At 42.3% G+C, this 18419-nt stretch overlaps 1 protein-coding gene across 18 annotated transcripts in view; it reads left to right on the top strand.

Moving 5' to 3' along the window:
- Positions 1-18419, top strand: part of ABLIM1 (actin binding LIM protein 1) — a 187605-nt gene that overhangs the window by 155014 nt on the left and 14172 nt on the right. For 11 of the 18 annotated variants that reach the window (XM_038140682.1, XM_038140698.1, XM_038140694.1 and 8 more), the window contains 5 exons: positions 269-424; positions 5430-5465; positions 6719-6848; positions 15027-15131; positions 17410-17457. In XM_038140682.1, coding sequence (XP_037996610.1) covers positions 269-424; positions 5430-5465; positions 6719-6848; positions 15027-15131; positions 17410-17457 — 475 coding nt within the window. The remainder of the gene's footprint in view (positions 1-268; positions 425-5429; positions 5466-6718; positions 6849-15026; positions 15132-17409; positions 17458-18419) is intronic. The other 7 variants (XM_038140689.1, XM_038140690.1, XM_038140699.1 and 4 more) reach the window with 2 other exon arrangements.

Below are 18419 nucleotides of genomic sequence, written 5' to 3'. Positions count from 1 at the left end.
TCACTACTGGGGATAAAAAACTTTTGTAACTAGATCTATATATGCCATGTTCTATTTTCCCTAAGAGAAGAGAAAACACTGTGAGCTGCTGCAGAGGAGGCCTGCTGGAGAAGAACAAGAAGCATTCACTCCAGATGTAGGGTGCCAAAAAGGGGTTTCCATAGCAGCAGTGTGACAACAAATACACAAAATCATGAATTGTGTAAAACAGAAAGAAATTGCCAGTGCATTTGTGTAAGTTAATTTATCTTCTGTCTTTGACCTTTAGGCAAAAGTAGACAATGAAATCCTTGATTACAAGGATTTAGCAGCCATTCCCAAAGTCAAGGCCATTTATGACATTGAACGTCCAGACCTAATTACTTATGAGCCATTCTACACCTCCGCCTACGAGGACAGACAGGAGAGACAGAGTCTTGGAGAGGTAATGACCCACCAGCACCTCATTCTGCTGTGCACTGCATCCAGAGCCTGCTTTGCTTCCCATGGGCACTGCTGGAGGTGGCTGCTGCTGCTGTTCACACTGCTTTGTGTCTGTCTCATCTGGGGAACTGGGAGCGCTTGTGGGGCTGCCTCACGTGTGGGACTGCAGGGTTAGACACCTGCATCAGCACAGGGGGCAGGTCTGCAGGCTGTCCCTGTGTGCTTCCTCATGACTCCCGTGGATATCCTCATCTTTGGGAATGGCAAGGTCCAGAACGTGAGGCAAAAGCCAATGTGCTGTTGTGCTGTGGAGCAGCAATATTCACAGGAGGATAGGAGGAATACCATGATATTCTATGGACTAGGAGCAGCAGGGCACTTAGCTCAAAGAAATATATGTCACCAGAGCACTTTGCCAGACATACTGGATAAAATGGTGTCAGGATGAAGTGCTCTTCCACCTGGGAAAGCAGGTTAATTGTGTCATAGAAACACCTGCCTCACATTTTGACCTGCTGACATTCAGCAAGGGTTCTTGTATCACGCAGCAATAAGAAAAAACTATGTCATTTATTCTTCTAAACTTGTATGTGAAGGTATCTTTCAGATTGTCAGTTTTCTCAGGTGAATTTCCATAGCTGCAATTACTATTTACATGATTCCAGTGCAGTCTGTGAGGCAGGCTTTGTCCCGTAATACCATCTGTCTGTAAATCAGACTTTCTGAATGCAAATCTAAATGGACGTGGAAATGGATTTGCTGCTGCGGTCTCAGTGACCTTACTGACTGTAACTGAATTGAGTATGAAGATAAGTTGAAGAAAGAATTACAGTAAATCATTCAGGCACCAGTGGTCTGTAGATCGCCAGCTCAATGTGACTAATAATCTGCTTTCTTATCAGTGTTCTGCCCACCAGCAGGTCAGAACTGCTTCGGTTTTTCTCCTTTGCAATTAAATGTTTTCTAAAGCTAGTTTTTTAATCATTAATTGGAAATTCAGCTCAGGAATAAAATAAGAGATTAACAGGTCAGAACATTACAGAATTTCTCCCTTCCAATTTATGTTGGTAGTGAATCCAGCTGGCATCTGGTTCAAAACCACTGTGAGATGCATTGGTGACCTCTGACCAGTTCCAACAGGCCTGACCCATTCCACAAAACGTGCTACAAACACATGTCTCTTGTTAGTCACACAGGGGGAACTAATCTCACCACAGAAGGTGAACTATATGTTAATCCTTAAAGGGGAGCTTCTTACTGACAAAGCAGTATGTTGGAAGCTGATAAAGCAATATGGTCTAAGTTGTCTGCCTTTATGCTTGTTCTGGGAATAAGCAAAAGCCTTTGGGGTTTTCTTACACCATATTTTCACCAGCATTAAATTCAGTTAATTTCTAGTGACTACAGAAATTTGTTCTGGAAACAAGGGGTTCTTATGTTCTTTTCAGAAAATCTTGGGTTTTCACCCAATGCTGCTGCTGACTTCTGTCACCTTGGGCAAGTTACCTCACCTCTTTGTATCTGTTTTTCATCCCTTCCCTTGCCCTAATGAGAACACAAGCCCATTGGGGTGGAGTCATCCCTTACCCTGTGTTTGTGTTGTGGTAATCGAGTGACAGCAGTCTTGGTACAACGCACATCAGTCCCCATCATCTTTAAAAAGCAAAGAAGGTGACATGTTTAGTTGCGCAGTGATTTATCCTGCATTCTCTTTGCAAAGGGCGTGTATGTGGTGCTGTTAAATAAAAGGGGACCCTCAGTTTATGCTTGTAGAACTAGAAATGCCCCTCACTATGATTTAAAAAGAAAAAAAAAATAAATCACCAGTCTCAGCAAAGAGAGATTTTTGGGTGTACAAGAGGAGATGCGCAAGAGGCACATTAACAAAAGTTAATCCAGAGGTGGACATAACGCTTCATTGTAGGGAATAGCCTGCAAGAAAATGATACATTTTAGCCACAGAAAGTGAGAAAACCTCGTGGCAGTGAGCAAAGGCTGCGTTCCCGGCGGGGCAGGGCCGGGAAGGGCAGGGCCGGGCCGGGAAGGCCGGGGCAGGGCCGGGCAGAGCAGGGCAGGGCACAGCAGGGCACAGCAGGGCACAGCAGGGCAGGGCAGAGCAGGGCAGGGCACAGCAGGGCCGGGCAGAGCAGGGCAGGGCAGAGCAGGCCGGGCAGAGCAGGGCAGGGCCGGGCCGGGCAGAGCAGGGCAGGGCAGAGCAGGGCAGGGCAGAGCAGAGCAGAGCAGGGCCGGGCCGGTCAGGGCAGGGCAGGGCAGGGCAGGGCAGGGCAGAGCAGGGCCGGGCAGGGCAGGGCAGGGCTGGGCCGGGCAGAGCAGGGCCGGGCAAGGCAGGGCCGGGCAGGGCTGGGCCGGGCCGGGCAGAGCAGGCCGGGCAGAGCAGGCCGGGCAAGGCAGGGCCGGGCAGGGCTGGGCCGGGCCGGGCAGAGCAGGCCGGGCAGAGCAGGGCCGGGCCGGGCAGGGCAGGGCAGAGCAGAGCAGGCCGGGCTCCCTGCCGCGCTCCCTCGCTCGCCCATCCCGCCTGTCCCGGCGCCCTCTCGCGGGGAGCGCGGGCTGGCTCCGCCTGTCATCGCCCGTGGAAACGCAAACCAGATGGGAAATTAATGGTCTGCTAGCCGGGAGAAGGTTCCCAGAAACTGCCAAGTGTTCAGGTTCTTCGGGACCTGCCACTTCTGCCTTGCAAGCAGCAACCTGTTGAGCACTGAAACCATATTTTCTCAGCTCCAGCTTTTGTTTGGTATATATTGAGAACCAGCATTTCACCTCTCTGTCCTTTACTTCAAGTATTCTGTTTGTTGAAAGCACTAAATGATCTGAAACACCTTTCACTAAACGAGCAGACATGAAATGATAAAAGGATTTTTTCTAACATGATAGATGCTTCCAAGTGGAGCGGGGATCCCACCTGGTAGTTCAGTTGAAAGACAGCTAAAATGGCATCAGTGTGACATGCAGAATGACACCTGTAAAAGTTAGCAGAAATTTCCCAGATGGCAAAATTACCTGACTTCAGGTATTAGAGGAGACTCTCAGATCTCAAAGCAATAGAGAATTGAGCCTGTTGCAGTAGAAATTTTTATATACATTTGGTCAGAACAAGCCCTCTTTCTCTTCCCTTTCCCCTTCCCCTTCCCCTTCCTCTTCTGGAGTCCTCACTGTGTTTCCACTGGCTTGCTATTCTGGGGTGGAGCTGCTTTTCTCACTCACCTGCACAGTGTGTTTCAAACTGACAATAGTGTGGCCTTCTGTGATAGACCAGGTTTTGGAAGACCCGGAGAAGCAAACATTCCTTAGCAGCCTCTGAGTTTGAGATCTGCCAGTTCACCTGTGCACGATGAAACACTAACTTGGCTGCAGAGTGAGCTTCCATTTCCCAAAAAGCCACGGACAATGTCAGCTAGTGATGGAGTAAAAATACATGAAAAGAAAAATACCTGGATTCAGCATGCTACTTTATGGGCTGCCTTCCCAGCCTTAGATTCCTGTGACTACATTTTACTGTAGCCATTACCTCAGCATCCAGGTAACCCCAGCAGATGATAGAAATTCATTTATTTAGAGCAAACACATGAATTGCTGATAGAAAAATGTGGGAATGCACCTCACAACACACGCTTTTTTCATTCATTTTTGAAAGTTTTAGGTTAGCTCTCAGTTTTTGTAGAGAATGTTGTTCCAAAGCACTGTGTGGAGCAAGGTTTTTAGAGCTGCTGCTGTTAGATGATAGGAATTAGGAAAATATGAATGTAAAAGACTTTCACTGCTTTGGTGGAAAGTAGCAAAAGCAATTTTTAACAGCTTTATGGAGACTTGCTGAAAAGGAGATGTCCTGTATCCAATAAAAATTTTTGCTCCTTTGTTTGGATACTTAGCATTCCCAGTGTCACCAGCTCCATGAGAGTGAATGGTCTCTCAATCCAAAATTTATGGATATCTACCAGCTGAATATTTATTACCAGAAACTCTGCATACATTTTACACTATTGCTGTTGCACATTAGTGTAGTAGTTGGACCAGAATCAGCAGTTTTGCTTCTGAGATATTATCTTAATAGCTATAGCATTCTATAATTGTGGTCTTATTTAAAAGCATCATCTCTTGCCCAGTTTACTACAACAAATAATATTGAAGTTTTGTGCACAAAGGAAATAATTAAATCCTGATCTCCCAGCTTCAAATTGCCTGGTGGTTGAAGAGCACCTAACTGGTAATTACACATAGCCTTTATTCTTGTTTGTACCATCAGCATATACATAATCATATGTTTCTTCTAAAGGTATTTCTTTCCTCAGTCTCCCTATGTGTTACAGAAACTTTTCATAATATTGTGCATATTTCTGCCCACTGGCCTTTGAGCAGTTCTTTCAATACACATGCTTGTAATTCCTGTCTGTTCTCCTTACGTAAGCATGGAGCAACACAAAGATTTAAAGGAGGTCATATCAAAGAAATGTTGATGACAACTACGTGCTCCTTTGCATGGGTATGAAATGTAAGGCCCTGGGGAGAAGCACATTTTTGCCAGAGTGTGTGCGTTGGAGGGAAAACATGCTTCATCCTGAAAGATATTCTGTATTTTGATTTTCCATGCAAAGCTCTGAGTTAAGTTTATTTACTTTTGATTTCCATTTTAAAGATTTCTTCATGACAGGCATGGTTGTTAAATTAATAACTCTTTCTGATTTTGATCTTTACAGCTATGTTTTAATTACCGCAATGATTAGATGGCTAAGATGATCTTGCATGGTACTTCACTGAATTAATCACGCTTAAAAAGATTTTCCCAGAAACATTAAACGTCAGTGATTTATGGACAAGTTGCTGAGCCATGTGAAAAAAGCAGGTTCCAGTGCTGGAATGGTCTCAGTAATTTCTGCATTGCCACTTTACACTGTCATATGTCAGAGTACCTGCAGCAATGTTTAGATTACCATTTTCTGGCCCAGCATATGCAATGATATTTCATAACCTTATTTTTTATGTCTTTGCAGTCTCCAAGGACTTTATCACCCACCCCTTCTGCAGAAGTAAGTTTGGTGGAACCTTTGGGGGCAGTGTCCTACTGTGATTAGAATTATTCCCTCAAGCCAGTGCAGGCGTTGGGTTTGTTGTCAGCCAGATCTACTTCTCTTTGCCACACAGACAAGTTTTCTCAATGTAGAAACTTAACAGAAATTATTTCTAAGAAGGAAACTTGAAGCTCTTACTGTACAAGAAGTGGAGCTGCCACTCCTCCCACTTGCTGTCTGTAGAGCAGAGCCCTTTGTCCAGCAGGTGTCACTTTTGGTACATTCCTGTTCCTTGCAGCACAGGCAGATTCAGGTCTCGAGAGCTGCAGGATTTACAGCAGATAAAATGCTGCTCTAAGCATCCAGAAAATCACCCATGTTTCCTACTGAAACATTTGCAATTTTGTCTTGAAGAAAACATAAGTATGGTCTGGTTTGGTTTTGCTTTGCCAGAGGAGTTAGTTTGAACATCACAATAATATGGAACAGTTGGGAAGTCATTTTTCAGGATACAATAAATGCCCTTGCAGAATCATTATCATTGCTTTACCCTGTTGCTTATTTGCAACATAAAAGCTGCACTTATTGCTACTAGTTAAAAATTAAGGGACTGTAAAATTTCTTGTAAATCTTCATGCATTAATCAGTCCTTTCCCTTTTGTCCTGGTTTAGTTTGCTTCATGGAGGGGGGGGGGTGAGGGTGTTGTTTGTTCTGAGTTTTTTTTGTTTGTTTCTTTTATTGGCTTTTTTTTACCCCAAGGAAACCAAGTAAACTGAATTTTGCTGTACAAAGTGTCATGTTTTCAAATGCATGGGGAATCTGATTTGGCAATAAATACCTGCTGATATAGCTGATGACACATGGTCAGTTTAGCCACAGAGAGCTCTGTGCTACAGCTATTGAATTCTTGCTGGTCTCCAAGTTATCTTGCTGATGGCCAGCTGGTGTGCCTTGGGCAGGACACTGCAGGACACACATGCTCTGGATGCAGCTTCCCTTATAGAGTCAGGGAATATGGGCAAATCTAGGATTATTATAGAGTTTAATAAAAATTACAGGTGGAGTTGGAACCTTCCACGACTGAATTCTGACTATAAAAATGGGTTGGAGCAGATCCTTGGAGAGCAGAGCTAATGAAGTAGGTTGAAAGCTTAAGGGATGTTGCTATTTCAGTCGCTTCTGCTGATGCCTTCAGATCCATGGAACTAAAGTGCTGCTAAAAATGTGTTCTGTGCATTTACATTTACCAGTGGCTGCCTCTGTCCTGCAGGGCTACCAGGACGTTCGGGACCGCATGATTCACAGGTCTACCAGCCAGGGCTCCATTAACTCTCCCGTGTACAGCCGGCACAGCTACACCCCCACCATGTCACGTTCCCCCCAGCACTTCCACAGACCCGGTAAGGCCAGCTGCATTACAAATCCATGCAAAAATATTGTTTCTTTATTATGCCACTCAGTGGTGCAGAGAAACACTTCTTTCTCTTAGAAGTGGAAGTTTAGGATTGAAAAATTGTTGTATATTTGAATCTCTCATTTTCTACCTGTTTTTTTTTTTTTCTGGATTGACATAGGCTGACTGTTTCTTGCATCATAAATATGCATCTTCTAGTTTTGTTTCAAATCAATTCTTTTAAAAATATTTGTATGTTTCTGAAAGCAAGCAAAAATTCGTAGCAGTGAATTTCGAAGTTCATTCTGGAGTTTGGGAGAAGTATTGCATGTTGGAAACAAAAAATTATGTCTTGACTGTACAGAAGTTAGTAATTTAGGTTTACTGCCTTGTAAAAAAAATTCCTTTAAAGTTTGGTGCAGCCATAGAATCTCATATTCAGAAGCAAAACATCCATATGTTCCAAATTGCTTGTCATTTTTTAAGACATGGACTCAGAAGGTATCTTTTTAATTAAAGCTGTAGGCAATTGCCTGGGAGCACTTGAAAACATACTTTACTTTCTGGTGTAGCAGTGAAGTACAAGTCCTATGTACAGTATAGAAAATGGACAGGTCATTCAGGTTCCCAGTGCCTTCAAAATTACTGGTTGTGTATCTAAAAGCAAGATATGAAAATGAACTATTCATCCACACCCAAAATGCATAAAAATGTATGGCTAAATGCTACTCATTGAAGACTTTTCAAGACTGATTTTATTCTGTATGGTAATGAATTAAGTCTTTGTGATCTGTTTTTAAATTAATTGATACAATTGCATGGTTTCATCTTCCTTGGTGATTACAGCTGAACAGTTGGGATGCCAAAAGCCCATATGCAATAGGAGCTGCATTTTTAAAATTAAAGATTTATAATAGAGCCACCACTGTGAAACTTGAATGCTGTAGCCATTTCCTAGTGGGGTGGGCTGAAAGCAGCCAATTGTGTCTGTCAGTGAATGCCTTATTTAAGGGACCCAAGGGAGGTGGGACAGAAGCAAATTGTGTCTGATACTTAGTGCTGACAACATGACTGTGTTTTAAGATGACGTTACAACTGAAACTGAAAGAGACTTGAAAATGTGAAAAAGCTGCAAACTTCTGTCCCTTGGTTCTCCATGTTTGAGGGGATTTTTCCATTTTTATCTGTTGTCTCAGGGATATGAACAAATCCAGGCCCTATTCTGGACTTGACTGTGATTGGGTTTTACTGTCTGTGTTCAAAGACCTTCCCCAGAAGGGATCTCTGCTTATGTAACTCTTGTGATGGGCAGATGGGCTCAAGCCAGACTTGTGAGCTAGTGTAAAATCTTCCAAAGTCCACAGCCTGAAGGATTTTCTGGAGAGATATTTGTTCAAACTTATCTTTGTTCAGATGATCTCATCTTGGGCTCACCTGTTACTGATCTTCATATGACACAGAAGTAATTCTGTATAATTTGTCATTTGATGTTTCCTACCCTGTTTTGGGGTAGTTGTTAAAGCTACTGTAATAATTTTCCTACAGTAATTATTTATTGAATATTAGCACAAACTTAGGTGTTTTTTCCCTCCTAACAGCATTTCTTTTCACCACGTTATTTTGCAAGAATAATTTCTCTCTGAATAAACCCAGCGGCCCCAGATCACTTCTCTTTTGCTCCCAGCTAACCCTTGAGAGAGAAGTGAACTGCTGTACTGACGTTGTCAGGATAAGGTTCTTCAAAAATCAAGTGCTACAAGTTCTGAAAAAGTTTGCAGCCTTTTCCTCCCCTGGTGCCCTAGCTGATGTTGGCAGCATTTTTGGAATGTCTTAAAACAATAGAAAACAGCTTGCATGCCTCTTAACTGACATTTTTTGGTCAGGGACTTTTCAAACCAGCTTCTTTCCTAACTAATTGAGCATCAATACTTGTGATGTTTGCATGCTGGTAGCAGGCTGCTTTCTGGTAACAAGGCATTGCTCAGAAGCTCATTAAGCCAATGATGTTATGCTAAATTAGCAATGCAGTTCAAGCCTAAGCCTCTCTTCTAACACTTCCTGTAATTTTGTCTTAACATTTACGGGCCCTTTGGTGCGTCTTTAACCGTGTTGTTGTTTTTTTCTCCTTCCTTCTTTCCAGAATCCTAATCGTTCAATGCCTTTTTTTTTCTGCTTCCTTCGAAGCCTCCTTCCCTGCCTGTCTCTTATTGCTTTTCTTTGTCTCCGTTCTGTCCTGCCCCCGCCTCCCCGCCGCCGCAGAGCTGCTGGCTCTGGGCGCGCGGCGCGTGGCACCCCCGCGCTCCAGCGGCCCCGCGCTCCATGACTCCCGCCCCAACTCCCCATTCCGACACCACTTCATCCCCCATGTCAAAGGTAAGGAGCCAGGCCTCTCTCCAGGGAGTACCCTCCAGGCTGGAGATCTGTTAGCGCTCTGGCAGAGCTGTGAAGGCGTGTCTCTGGGAGGTTGCCCATGGCTGTGTAGCTGAGCATGCCTCGAAATGTGCTGTTGCACTCAGAACTACGTTTAGAATAGACATAATGTCCTTTTTTTGGAGGAAATATGTCATTTCTAAGGGCCCTAGTTGAAGAGTCACCAAGCTTTTACCTGGTAGAAATACACAGAAAAGCATTGTCATTTATTACTGAGAACCTGTATGTGCCGAATTTAGCTTCTTTCTAAAGCAGTACACAACCATCCCTTCAGCAGTTAGTTTATCAAATTTAATTATTACTGCTCCGTTCTTGAAACATGCAGTGAAAATTTGATTACAGCATTGCCTGAATGAGAGTCAGGTGATCAAAACTATGAAGAAAAAAAAAAAAAGAGATTATATAAAGATCAATGGCAAAAAATAACTTAATCTTTGTTATTCACCTTGGCAATAATTAGGGCCCAACAAAGTAAAATTTAAATCTCTAGACCTCTCCTCAACTAGTGCAAATCAGCAGGCTCTGCTGAAGGCAGTAGCACCGCAAGGATTTACGTTATTTGAGGATCTGGTCTTTTTTTCAATCTTTTACTTTCCATGGTTTGATTTGGAGGAGGATTCTTCTTTCACGGTGTCCCTTCAAGGGACTCATTCAGCTCAGTAAGCTTTTAGTTTTGTTTCTTGCTTTTTGTGAACGTGGTTTTATTCTGAGTTCTATTGGAGCACTTGGCTGCGCCATCTCTTCTGTTTGGGGGGAGAAGGTCATAGTTTATATCACCTGCAAGAGCTCAAAAAAACAAAGCTGAGTAAATTGAACATAGATTCCAATCTGGCACCATTGATTAATATAGATATTAATAAACTGTAAATAATCAAAAGCAGTTGCAAGAGAGTTGTTGCCATGAAGTTTCAAGAAATGCTAATAGATCTCAACATCACAGCTCTTTAAGCATTCAGATCACCACCACTAATTTTACTCTTGCCTTTTTTAAGATGATTTTTGATAATCTGTGCTGTCCGCTTTTCTACTATGTCTCTATTTTTTAAAAAAATCTCACTTTAAAAGATTGGGACCCTTAAAAATAGCTATACTGCTCATTTCAGCATGCAGTTTATTCATAGTCCTTGCAATTTCAACATTTCTTTGCTATAAATCCAAATTAATGCTCACACTCTTTCAGGTGGCATTTTCATTCTTTTTCTGTTGAGAAAATAGCTTCTTCAACAGATAAATGATAAGAACTATTGGAAGTCCATGCTTATTGTTTTCAGATTGCAAAGAATCACCTTGGCATGTCAGCCAGGTATCTTTCTCAGCTATTGTTATGAAAGGCCAAGTGGGATTGCAAGTGCTGTAGACAGAGGTGGGGGAGTATGGTTTTTATCAGGTATGTCCTGAAAGATGTTGTAGGAATCCTCAATTTTGTGAAGGCCTGGACAGCATTTATGTGTCATAACTCAGCCAAGCTCCAGCAAGCTCAAATTCATCTCACTGTGACAGAAGAGGCACCATGTGATCTTTTTAGTGGCTCAGCCTTTCTCACTTGTACTTTTAGCAAGACGATGACCTTGATGTTGGTTTGTAAAAAACATTTCACAAAACAATAACTTTTGGGGTTTTTCCCTTTGGGAGTCAGAAAATACAGATCATGTCTCCACTGCTTTGGTAAAGGGGCATGATTTCCCAGCAGCATAATGATAACTGAAGTGTCATATGACGCAATAGACCTGTGTTATTTTGTATAATCAGGCCAGAAAAGGAGACATTTAGACCAGTTTCAGTGTGTTTTCATACAACATAAGGCTTAAAGAAGCATAATGATTAAACCTCATAAACACAGCCAAAAGTAAAGAAATTGGAGTAATGAAAGGGGCTAAACACCCCTTAGAGTAAGAGTTTGTTGATGTAACATATATGATAAAAAAGCTGGAAGAGTGTGTAATATGCATCAGCTTAGAGTTCATTTACTCTAATTTGGACTCTCCATTGAATTTGGTCTTGTCTCAATAAAGTACTGTCTTTGCTATGAAAGAATCAAAACAAGTCCACGAATGAAAGAGACCCTGACCCTTCTGAAATCAGAGACAAAACCCGCATTGAGAGCCAGGATTTCATCTTGCATGCCTAGAATTTTTCAGAGGCATTCAAGAATATTGCAAAGCCCCCATAAGATTTCCATGTAAAAGGGATCCAAAGTAATGTGCATTCCTTTGCTCACAGACCTTCCCATGAAGAGTCTCCCCACCTTCATAGAGAATTTGGACCTTGGTTTTCACAGGTTCCATTTTCTCCTTCCCTGAGGCAGGTCTCTGAAATCAAATGCTTTCTGTACCTGGTAAATATTTCCAGGGTTTTGTGGATGCAGGTGAAAGTTCTGCTCTGGAAGACAGTTGTGTATTGGCTTTTCAATGATTTTCAGGTTTGTGTGTGAAATAAAGGCTACACATCTGGGCAAGAAGATGTATGATAGTTTGGCAAAACCTGAACAGGAGCAAGGGTTTCAGGTACTTTTGAGCTTGTTTTCCTTTGTCTACTCAGAAGCAGAGCAACTAGATTGGAACCTGGCAGAAGGCTCAGTGTTGGTTGCAAGTTGACAGAAGGCTCAGTGTTGGTTGCATATGGGTTTTTTGGCCTGATTCTGTGAGCTGAGCTTGTGAACCCCACAGTGAGCCCAGTGGTGAGCACTTCAGAAGGCAGCAGGGACCTGCATTACACTGGGCTGTGTGTGGGCAAGCAATTCTATTCCTGGCTGTCAGGGCAGCTTGCCTAACAAATTCAGCTATAGAAAACAACTACCTGATGGAGCAAAGAGAACGAATGTCAAAAAACCTCTGAATTTCCCTTTTGCTGTGCTCTAGTGATTGATTTTTACATTAAGCTTGTTCCATTATCTCTTAACATCCCCTCCACCTACACACAGACATATTCAACTTCATGACAAGAGTGCGAGAATTACGTCTTCAGTGTTGGTGAACTGGAATGCTCTTGTTGCTTTGGGGAGTTAAGAGTAGTTACAGCATATCTGCAACAGTAAGGGAGCCATTTCTGTGCAGGCAAGGAACCCAGATTTAATGGGTTTTTATGTAAAGCTGCAAGCAGGCTGGCCATGAGGCCCTGGGAGACAGGTGCAGGCAGCCAGGAGCTCTGCTTTCCTCTGTGCATGTGCACATTCTGCAGATGTTGGCACTGCTTCCATAAATTGTGGGTGGTTTTGCAGCTGCATCCCAAGCACTTAAGCCTTGTTATGAGAGTGGGCTCCTCAGGGATGGCCTAATGGGAATATAAGTGGATGTACCATTCCTTCTTGAACAGATTGGAGGCAATGATGCTGCCATCCTAGGGAGCGTAAAGGGGAGTTATTTGTAACTACTAGCAGGAGTCAGGAAATAGAAGCCAACAGAGGCATCTGTGAAGCATCATGTGCAGGATGATGCCACAGTAATTGTCTGCCTGATATCGGGTGCATTATACATGTCCAGTTCTCTCTGGACAAATTATCTGTGCCCCTGATGCAAGACCAGCCAGCATAGGTTTATGTGTGTGAGCACACTTAGTTGTGTCTAGAGGTGGAAAGGGGTCCAAGAAGGGTTTCTTCCCTGTATTTGTAGTGTTGCTGATAAAAGCATTGCAAATTGAACATGCACACATTTAGTCTGCCAGTTCACAACAGGTAAAATGTATTTGTGTCTCCTCTGTTGAGACAAGTTCACAGGTCAATAAGTCCCTTTTGTTTTTTCCCTTCCATTGAGTATAATTGCCAAAGGAAGCAAAAAGGCAGAGAGACATGTTCTCTATAAACAACTAACTGTATCTCAAGACATATTATTATTGATGGGCTTTTTTCCTTACAAAACAATGTTTTTTCTGAAAAGTAACTCATAATTTCTCAGTAGAATCAAGAGACACAAGTAAAATCAAGTGAGGTGTTTCACCATTACAACATCTCGAAGGGTGGAGAAGAAGAACACAATATTGGCATTGCTAAGTAAAGGGCCATAGATTGAGATAAACAATAATGTTTAACTAATCATTCATGCTGCTTTGCAGAGTTAGCAAACCTAGCCCTCACTGTTACCTGGCCAGAAGCTCAGCATCACTGCACCCAGAATAGAAAACCACCATCAACGCATGTGGTTGAGAGAGCATCATGTCATTTAGGGCTGAAATGTCAAAGTCCTAAATACAGAATTCTGTACATGCATTCTTCTGGACAAATTTAGTATAGCCAAGCCCCCTGAACTGTGCATGTAATTTTTAAAACATTCATATGCAGTGGGTTAACTTGTATACTGGATGAAGCCTCTGGGGCCCATTTCAGCAAGGTTTGTAAAAGAGCTTATTTTTTTCCCCTTTCATGCCTTTTAGATTGGTAGATGACTGTTCAAGTAAAAGAGGATTTCTTGTGTAAATTGTAAAGAAAGCTGCTTTTTTCCTTCTCCCACACCTATTTCTCCACCCCAAATAGATAAATAGTGTGCTGAGTCTAAGGTTTTGGGTCCTCTAACAGGACACAGGAAACAGGCTTGAAATTTATTTTTTCTTGTGTTTTATAGCCCTTCTGTATTTGTTGTCATTCCCTCCTCCACCCTCCACTTTTTTCCCTGCTTTCTTAATCAACATTTCTAGGGTTTTTTAAGCCCCTGTGTATACTTTAAAAATAGAAGGGATTTTATATTCCCCTACTTTTCACTGCTGGGGTCACCCTCACCCATGTGAAATAAGCACCCATGTGGATGGTGGTTTTCTTTTTTTTGTATGAGTTTGCTCTAGTTTGAAGAACAATACAGTAAAAGGGGCAGCTGCATTCTTTCAAGGTACACACTCACAGATGTGAATGAATAGAACACATATCTGGCTGTTAAGTCTTGATACTTGGAGTCCACCATCATGGTTGTGCAGCAGCCCTCACACCCTGACGAGGCACAGAAACTCTCAGGGCCGTTGGATTGCTGTGCTGCATTGTCAGGAGACAAACGAGTAGTCCCAGTAAGAGTAATCCTACAAATGGCACAAACTGTGCGTGCAAACTAGAGCTAAGGTTTTTAGGTACTAGATTCAGCTTTGCTAAATTAGCAGTGGTGAAGTATTGTCATCACAACCAAATTTGGCATTGACAAAGATTTGGGGCAGCACGAACGAGGTGTATGCAGCCATCAGATGGGCTGCACCACCTCACAAATTATTTTGCCATACCAGGATTTTCCTAAACCAGTGAAAGAGTGTTTGTGGAAGGGTTATGCCTTTTGTGTTTCTGGTTTCTGTACACTTTTGGTTTAGTGAACTGTAATAACTGCCAGCATCTGCTTCTATCTGCTTTGGGTTTGCATATCAACTACTCAGCTCCGTGTTTGCGCCTTATAATTCCAAATATCAATCTCTGTACTAAAAAATCATTGCCAAGTAACCTTCCATTTTTCTTTTCTGACCTGCCCATCTAATCACCAGCTATGAGCGCACAGCTCCTGCCTGCATGCTGTCAGAATGAGTCTGAGCTGCTCAAACCTCAACTCCAGCCTGAACATGAATTTTTGTCTCTGCAGGAATATCAGGGGGGAAAAAAAGTCACCAGGGCTACTACCAGCTCTCCTTACTGTTTGTATTTATACTTTTGGTTCAACTTCTTTTCTCCCTGGAGATTTTGATTCCACCAGTTTTGTTTGGGTTTGATTGGGCTTGCTTTTTTTTTTTTTAATTTTTTTTTTATTATGATTGCTCTCCCTCTTCTCATTTTGTTTTCTCCATTCTTTCATTGGAGGCAATGAGCCGTCCAGCGGTCGGAACTCCCCTGTCCCCTATCGGCCTGACAGTCGCCCTCTCACTCCAACTTACGCTCAGGCCCCTAAACATTTCCATGTTCCAGGTAGGAGCTGGCACTGTGTGTGTCTCGCTGTCCTGTCACAGTGTAGAATGTAGCCTTTGTAACTTCTGTCTTGTCTCCATCGTTTCACACCGTTTACCATGGGTTGCACCCTCAGGATTTGGAACTGCTTCTGGGCTTGCTGAGAGGAGTAGTGCCTTAAGAAACGTTGGGGTTTATTTTATGATTTTTGTGATTTTTACCTATTCCCATGGTCAGGTGTTACCTTGTAGAAGGCTTAATTTTTCAGAGTTGGTTGATGGCCTGTAAGCTGTATATGAACTATCTAGGGCTTGATTTTTCTCCCAGTTGCACCAGCTGAGCACCAGCATAGCTCTAATTTTAGAGGAGTTAGTTTTGATTCACATGCAGAGAAGAGGTGACCAGTGAGCCATTACATATATTGTTCATTCAGATTGTTGTGGCTTGTTTCAGTCTTGAACTCAGCAATTCTAGTTTAGTATCCCTTTCTTTTTAAGGCAGGTGAGGTTGTTTCTTGTTCTGTGCAATGACTTGGTGTCCTCAGGAAGACCTGCAGATCCACAGGGATATGTGTGCCTTAGGATGTCCTTTCTACAGAGAGCAGTCTCTATTTTGAAGTGAGCTCCACAGTTGTTCCAGCACCTGAGAAGACCATATGTCCTGGATTTTGATGGGCTGAGCTGTGTGTCCCTAGGGTTTGGACATGTGTCTGGCTGCTTCAGCGCTAGCTGAAAGCCTTGTTCTGTCCAGTTACTTTCAGATTCCCTTCAGCCTGGTGTTCCTCCTCACTGCCAGAGGTTACTGCCCTTCCTCCTCTCCTCAAATCTGGCAGATGAACAGTTTGTGCACACTCCCTTTCAGTCAGGGGGACCTGGCTTGGCTGAGGTCGGCTCTTTTAATCGCTTAAGCTCACCTGGCTCTCGGTGCCTCACCTAAACTCAAGCCTAATTGCATGAATAGCTGTGAGAAATGCCCTGGAGCATGGTGTGGGAGCTCTCCTTGCCAGCTGGGGCCGTGCAGCCACGGAAGGAGCTGTGCTCCCATCCTCCCTGGAGCTTTCTGGTGTCCATGTGCGCAGAAGGACTGCATGACTGCCCTTGAAACGTTCCTACCTCTTTGCTGGTCAAGTGGCCATAACAGATCCCACACAGGAATGAAATACCACAGCCTTTGTGTGCAATGAGTTTGCCTGTTTATTTAAGGATGTAGGATTCTGCAGAGTAAGATTTGCCTCTGTTTCAATAGATTCTTGAGTTTAACTTTCCTTAATGCCAAAGGCAAAGTTGCCTCCTATAGCACTTTATTGGATCTGTGATACAGCACATGTGTTCCTTTTCATCTTGCACTCTAATGTAACTGAAAACTTTTTTCAGGCAGCATAAAGTAGCAAATGAGTTTCTGACGTTAATTTTCTAGCTCCCTGTAGTTCAATTTGCTCTTCTAATAAGATTTTGGCACATTTTTGCACTGTAGTGCTGATTTTGGATTAGCTTTTGTATTTGTAGCTGTGCTGAATACACAAAATGTTGGCTGGGGTGGGAAGGTAGTTTAGAACAAAATGGTTCCTGTCTTAGATTATTATTTGGAAAAATATGGTGTCATTTAGACATGCTGTAGATTTTACTGCATTAGAGTTCTGAGAAGTGTTTTTATTCTGATTTACGTAGGTGATATGCAATATGGTGGGCCTTGTGTAAAAAAATTACATCTGTCTTTATGGTTTGAGAACTAGTAGCATATCAGTGAACACTGCATAAAGAATGCCTTTGACTCACTGAAGTGTGGCTGTTGTTGCCTGTTCAAAGCAGTGTCCTAAGTGGCTATTTTGTTCTCTGGATTTTGAAGTGAATTGTAGGCTCACTGCATTCTCCTCTGTTCAATCCAGCCAGTCAGTTGGAAAGAAAATTGAGCTGTTCTGACTGAAGCACAATTTTCAACAGAAGTTATTTGGGGTAGTTTTCCCCAAATGGCTTGTGTCTTCACCATTGAAATGTCTTGCCTGCTTACATTTCTTCTCTTTTATCCCACTTTAAAATTGATGGTTCATGAGTTGATGCATCCACATGTTACAGAATCAGCTCCAAAGGACTTCATACCACATGTCTTTGACTTTTCACTTGTTCTTATGTTTTCTTTTCTTTAAATAATATGGTTTTGTATGATACCAGAGATAGTTTTCTGGCTTTTTCTTGTGCTACATCCTTGATTCGGTCTATCTATTGCTTTAGTGGTTGAGTTATCTTTATGTGCAACTGAAGTAGTTTTCACTTTTCCTTTTTTCTGTTTCTTAATATCACAGATCAAGGTGTCAACATTTACAGGAAACCGCCCATCTACAAACAACACGGTAAATGACCTTTCCCTTTTTATTTCAAAACTGGAGTGTCAACTGAATTTAAAAGCATACAGTTAGTGAAAAACATTCAGTTTTTGCTTTGCAAGCATAAAAATTTAGTAGTCCAAGCTTGAAGCGGCTGCAGTTGCATGTCCTGGAAAGTGATTATGTTTTAAAGCCTGTTGTTTCATTTGGATTATATGGTTTAGTCTTGCCGTGTGGATATTAATGGCAAAATTGCTATTAGCTGAGATTTTGCTGTTTGCATTATGATACCTTCCAGCATTTCTCTTCTTAAGCTTTTATTTTAAGAGTACAGGTACTGGTCATGTTAAAATGGATTAACAGCAGACTGATCTCTGACAGGGACTTCACAAAATATCCTTATTTTAAACAGATACTGTACAATAATTTATTTCAGCAGCAAAGATGGAGATATTATTATCAAAATGGAATTCCAAATATACCTTTAATGTGGCTTTATATAAGAATCTTTAATTAGTGAAGATATTATAGGTGATTTATCAGTGACAGAGCTAATTTGACTCTCAGCCGTATGATGCAGCTCAGGTAGTTTGCTGTACTTGTTTTTCCAGGTGTTTGAGTCCTGAGTTTGACAGCAGTGTTAGTGCTCTGAGCTTTTTTGGTGTTGGTGTTGTCATTGCAAGTCTGAAATGACAGTGATGGCAGAAGCCCATAGCCTTGCCTGTCTTTAGTCCCACAGGGGAAGGCTGAATATAAAGACGCGTGTTCACTCTTATAAGGAACATTATAAAGGAATCATCATAAAGGAGCGTGTTCACTCTTCCCTCCTGCTGTGAACAGAATGCTGTGCATTGGAGATTGTTTTTATTTACCTCAGTGAAAGACAGATGACTCCACTATTTGTAGACTCTGACTTTTCATCCCCTTGCAGATGTTTTATCCAGTGAAATGTATTTAGAGTTAAGTAGCAAATCAGCAGCACTGCAGGG

Source organism: Motacilla alba, chromosome 6 (genome assembly GCF_015832195.1).
Source record: "Motacilla alba alba isolate MOTALB_02 chromosome 6, Motacilla_alba_V1.0_pri, whole genome shotgun sequence".
Taxonomy (NCBI): Eukaryota; Metazoa; Chordata; class Aves; order Passeriformes; family Motacillidae; genus Motacilla; species Motacilla alba.
The sequence above is the reverse complement of the archived record's forward strand: the minus strand, read 5'-3'. Positions and strand labels throughout refer to the sequence as shown.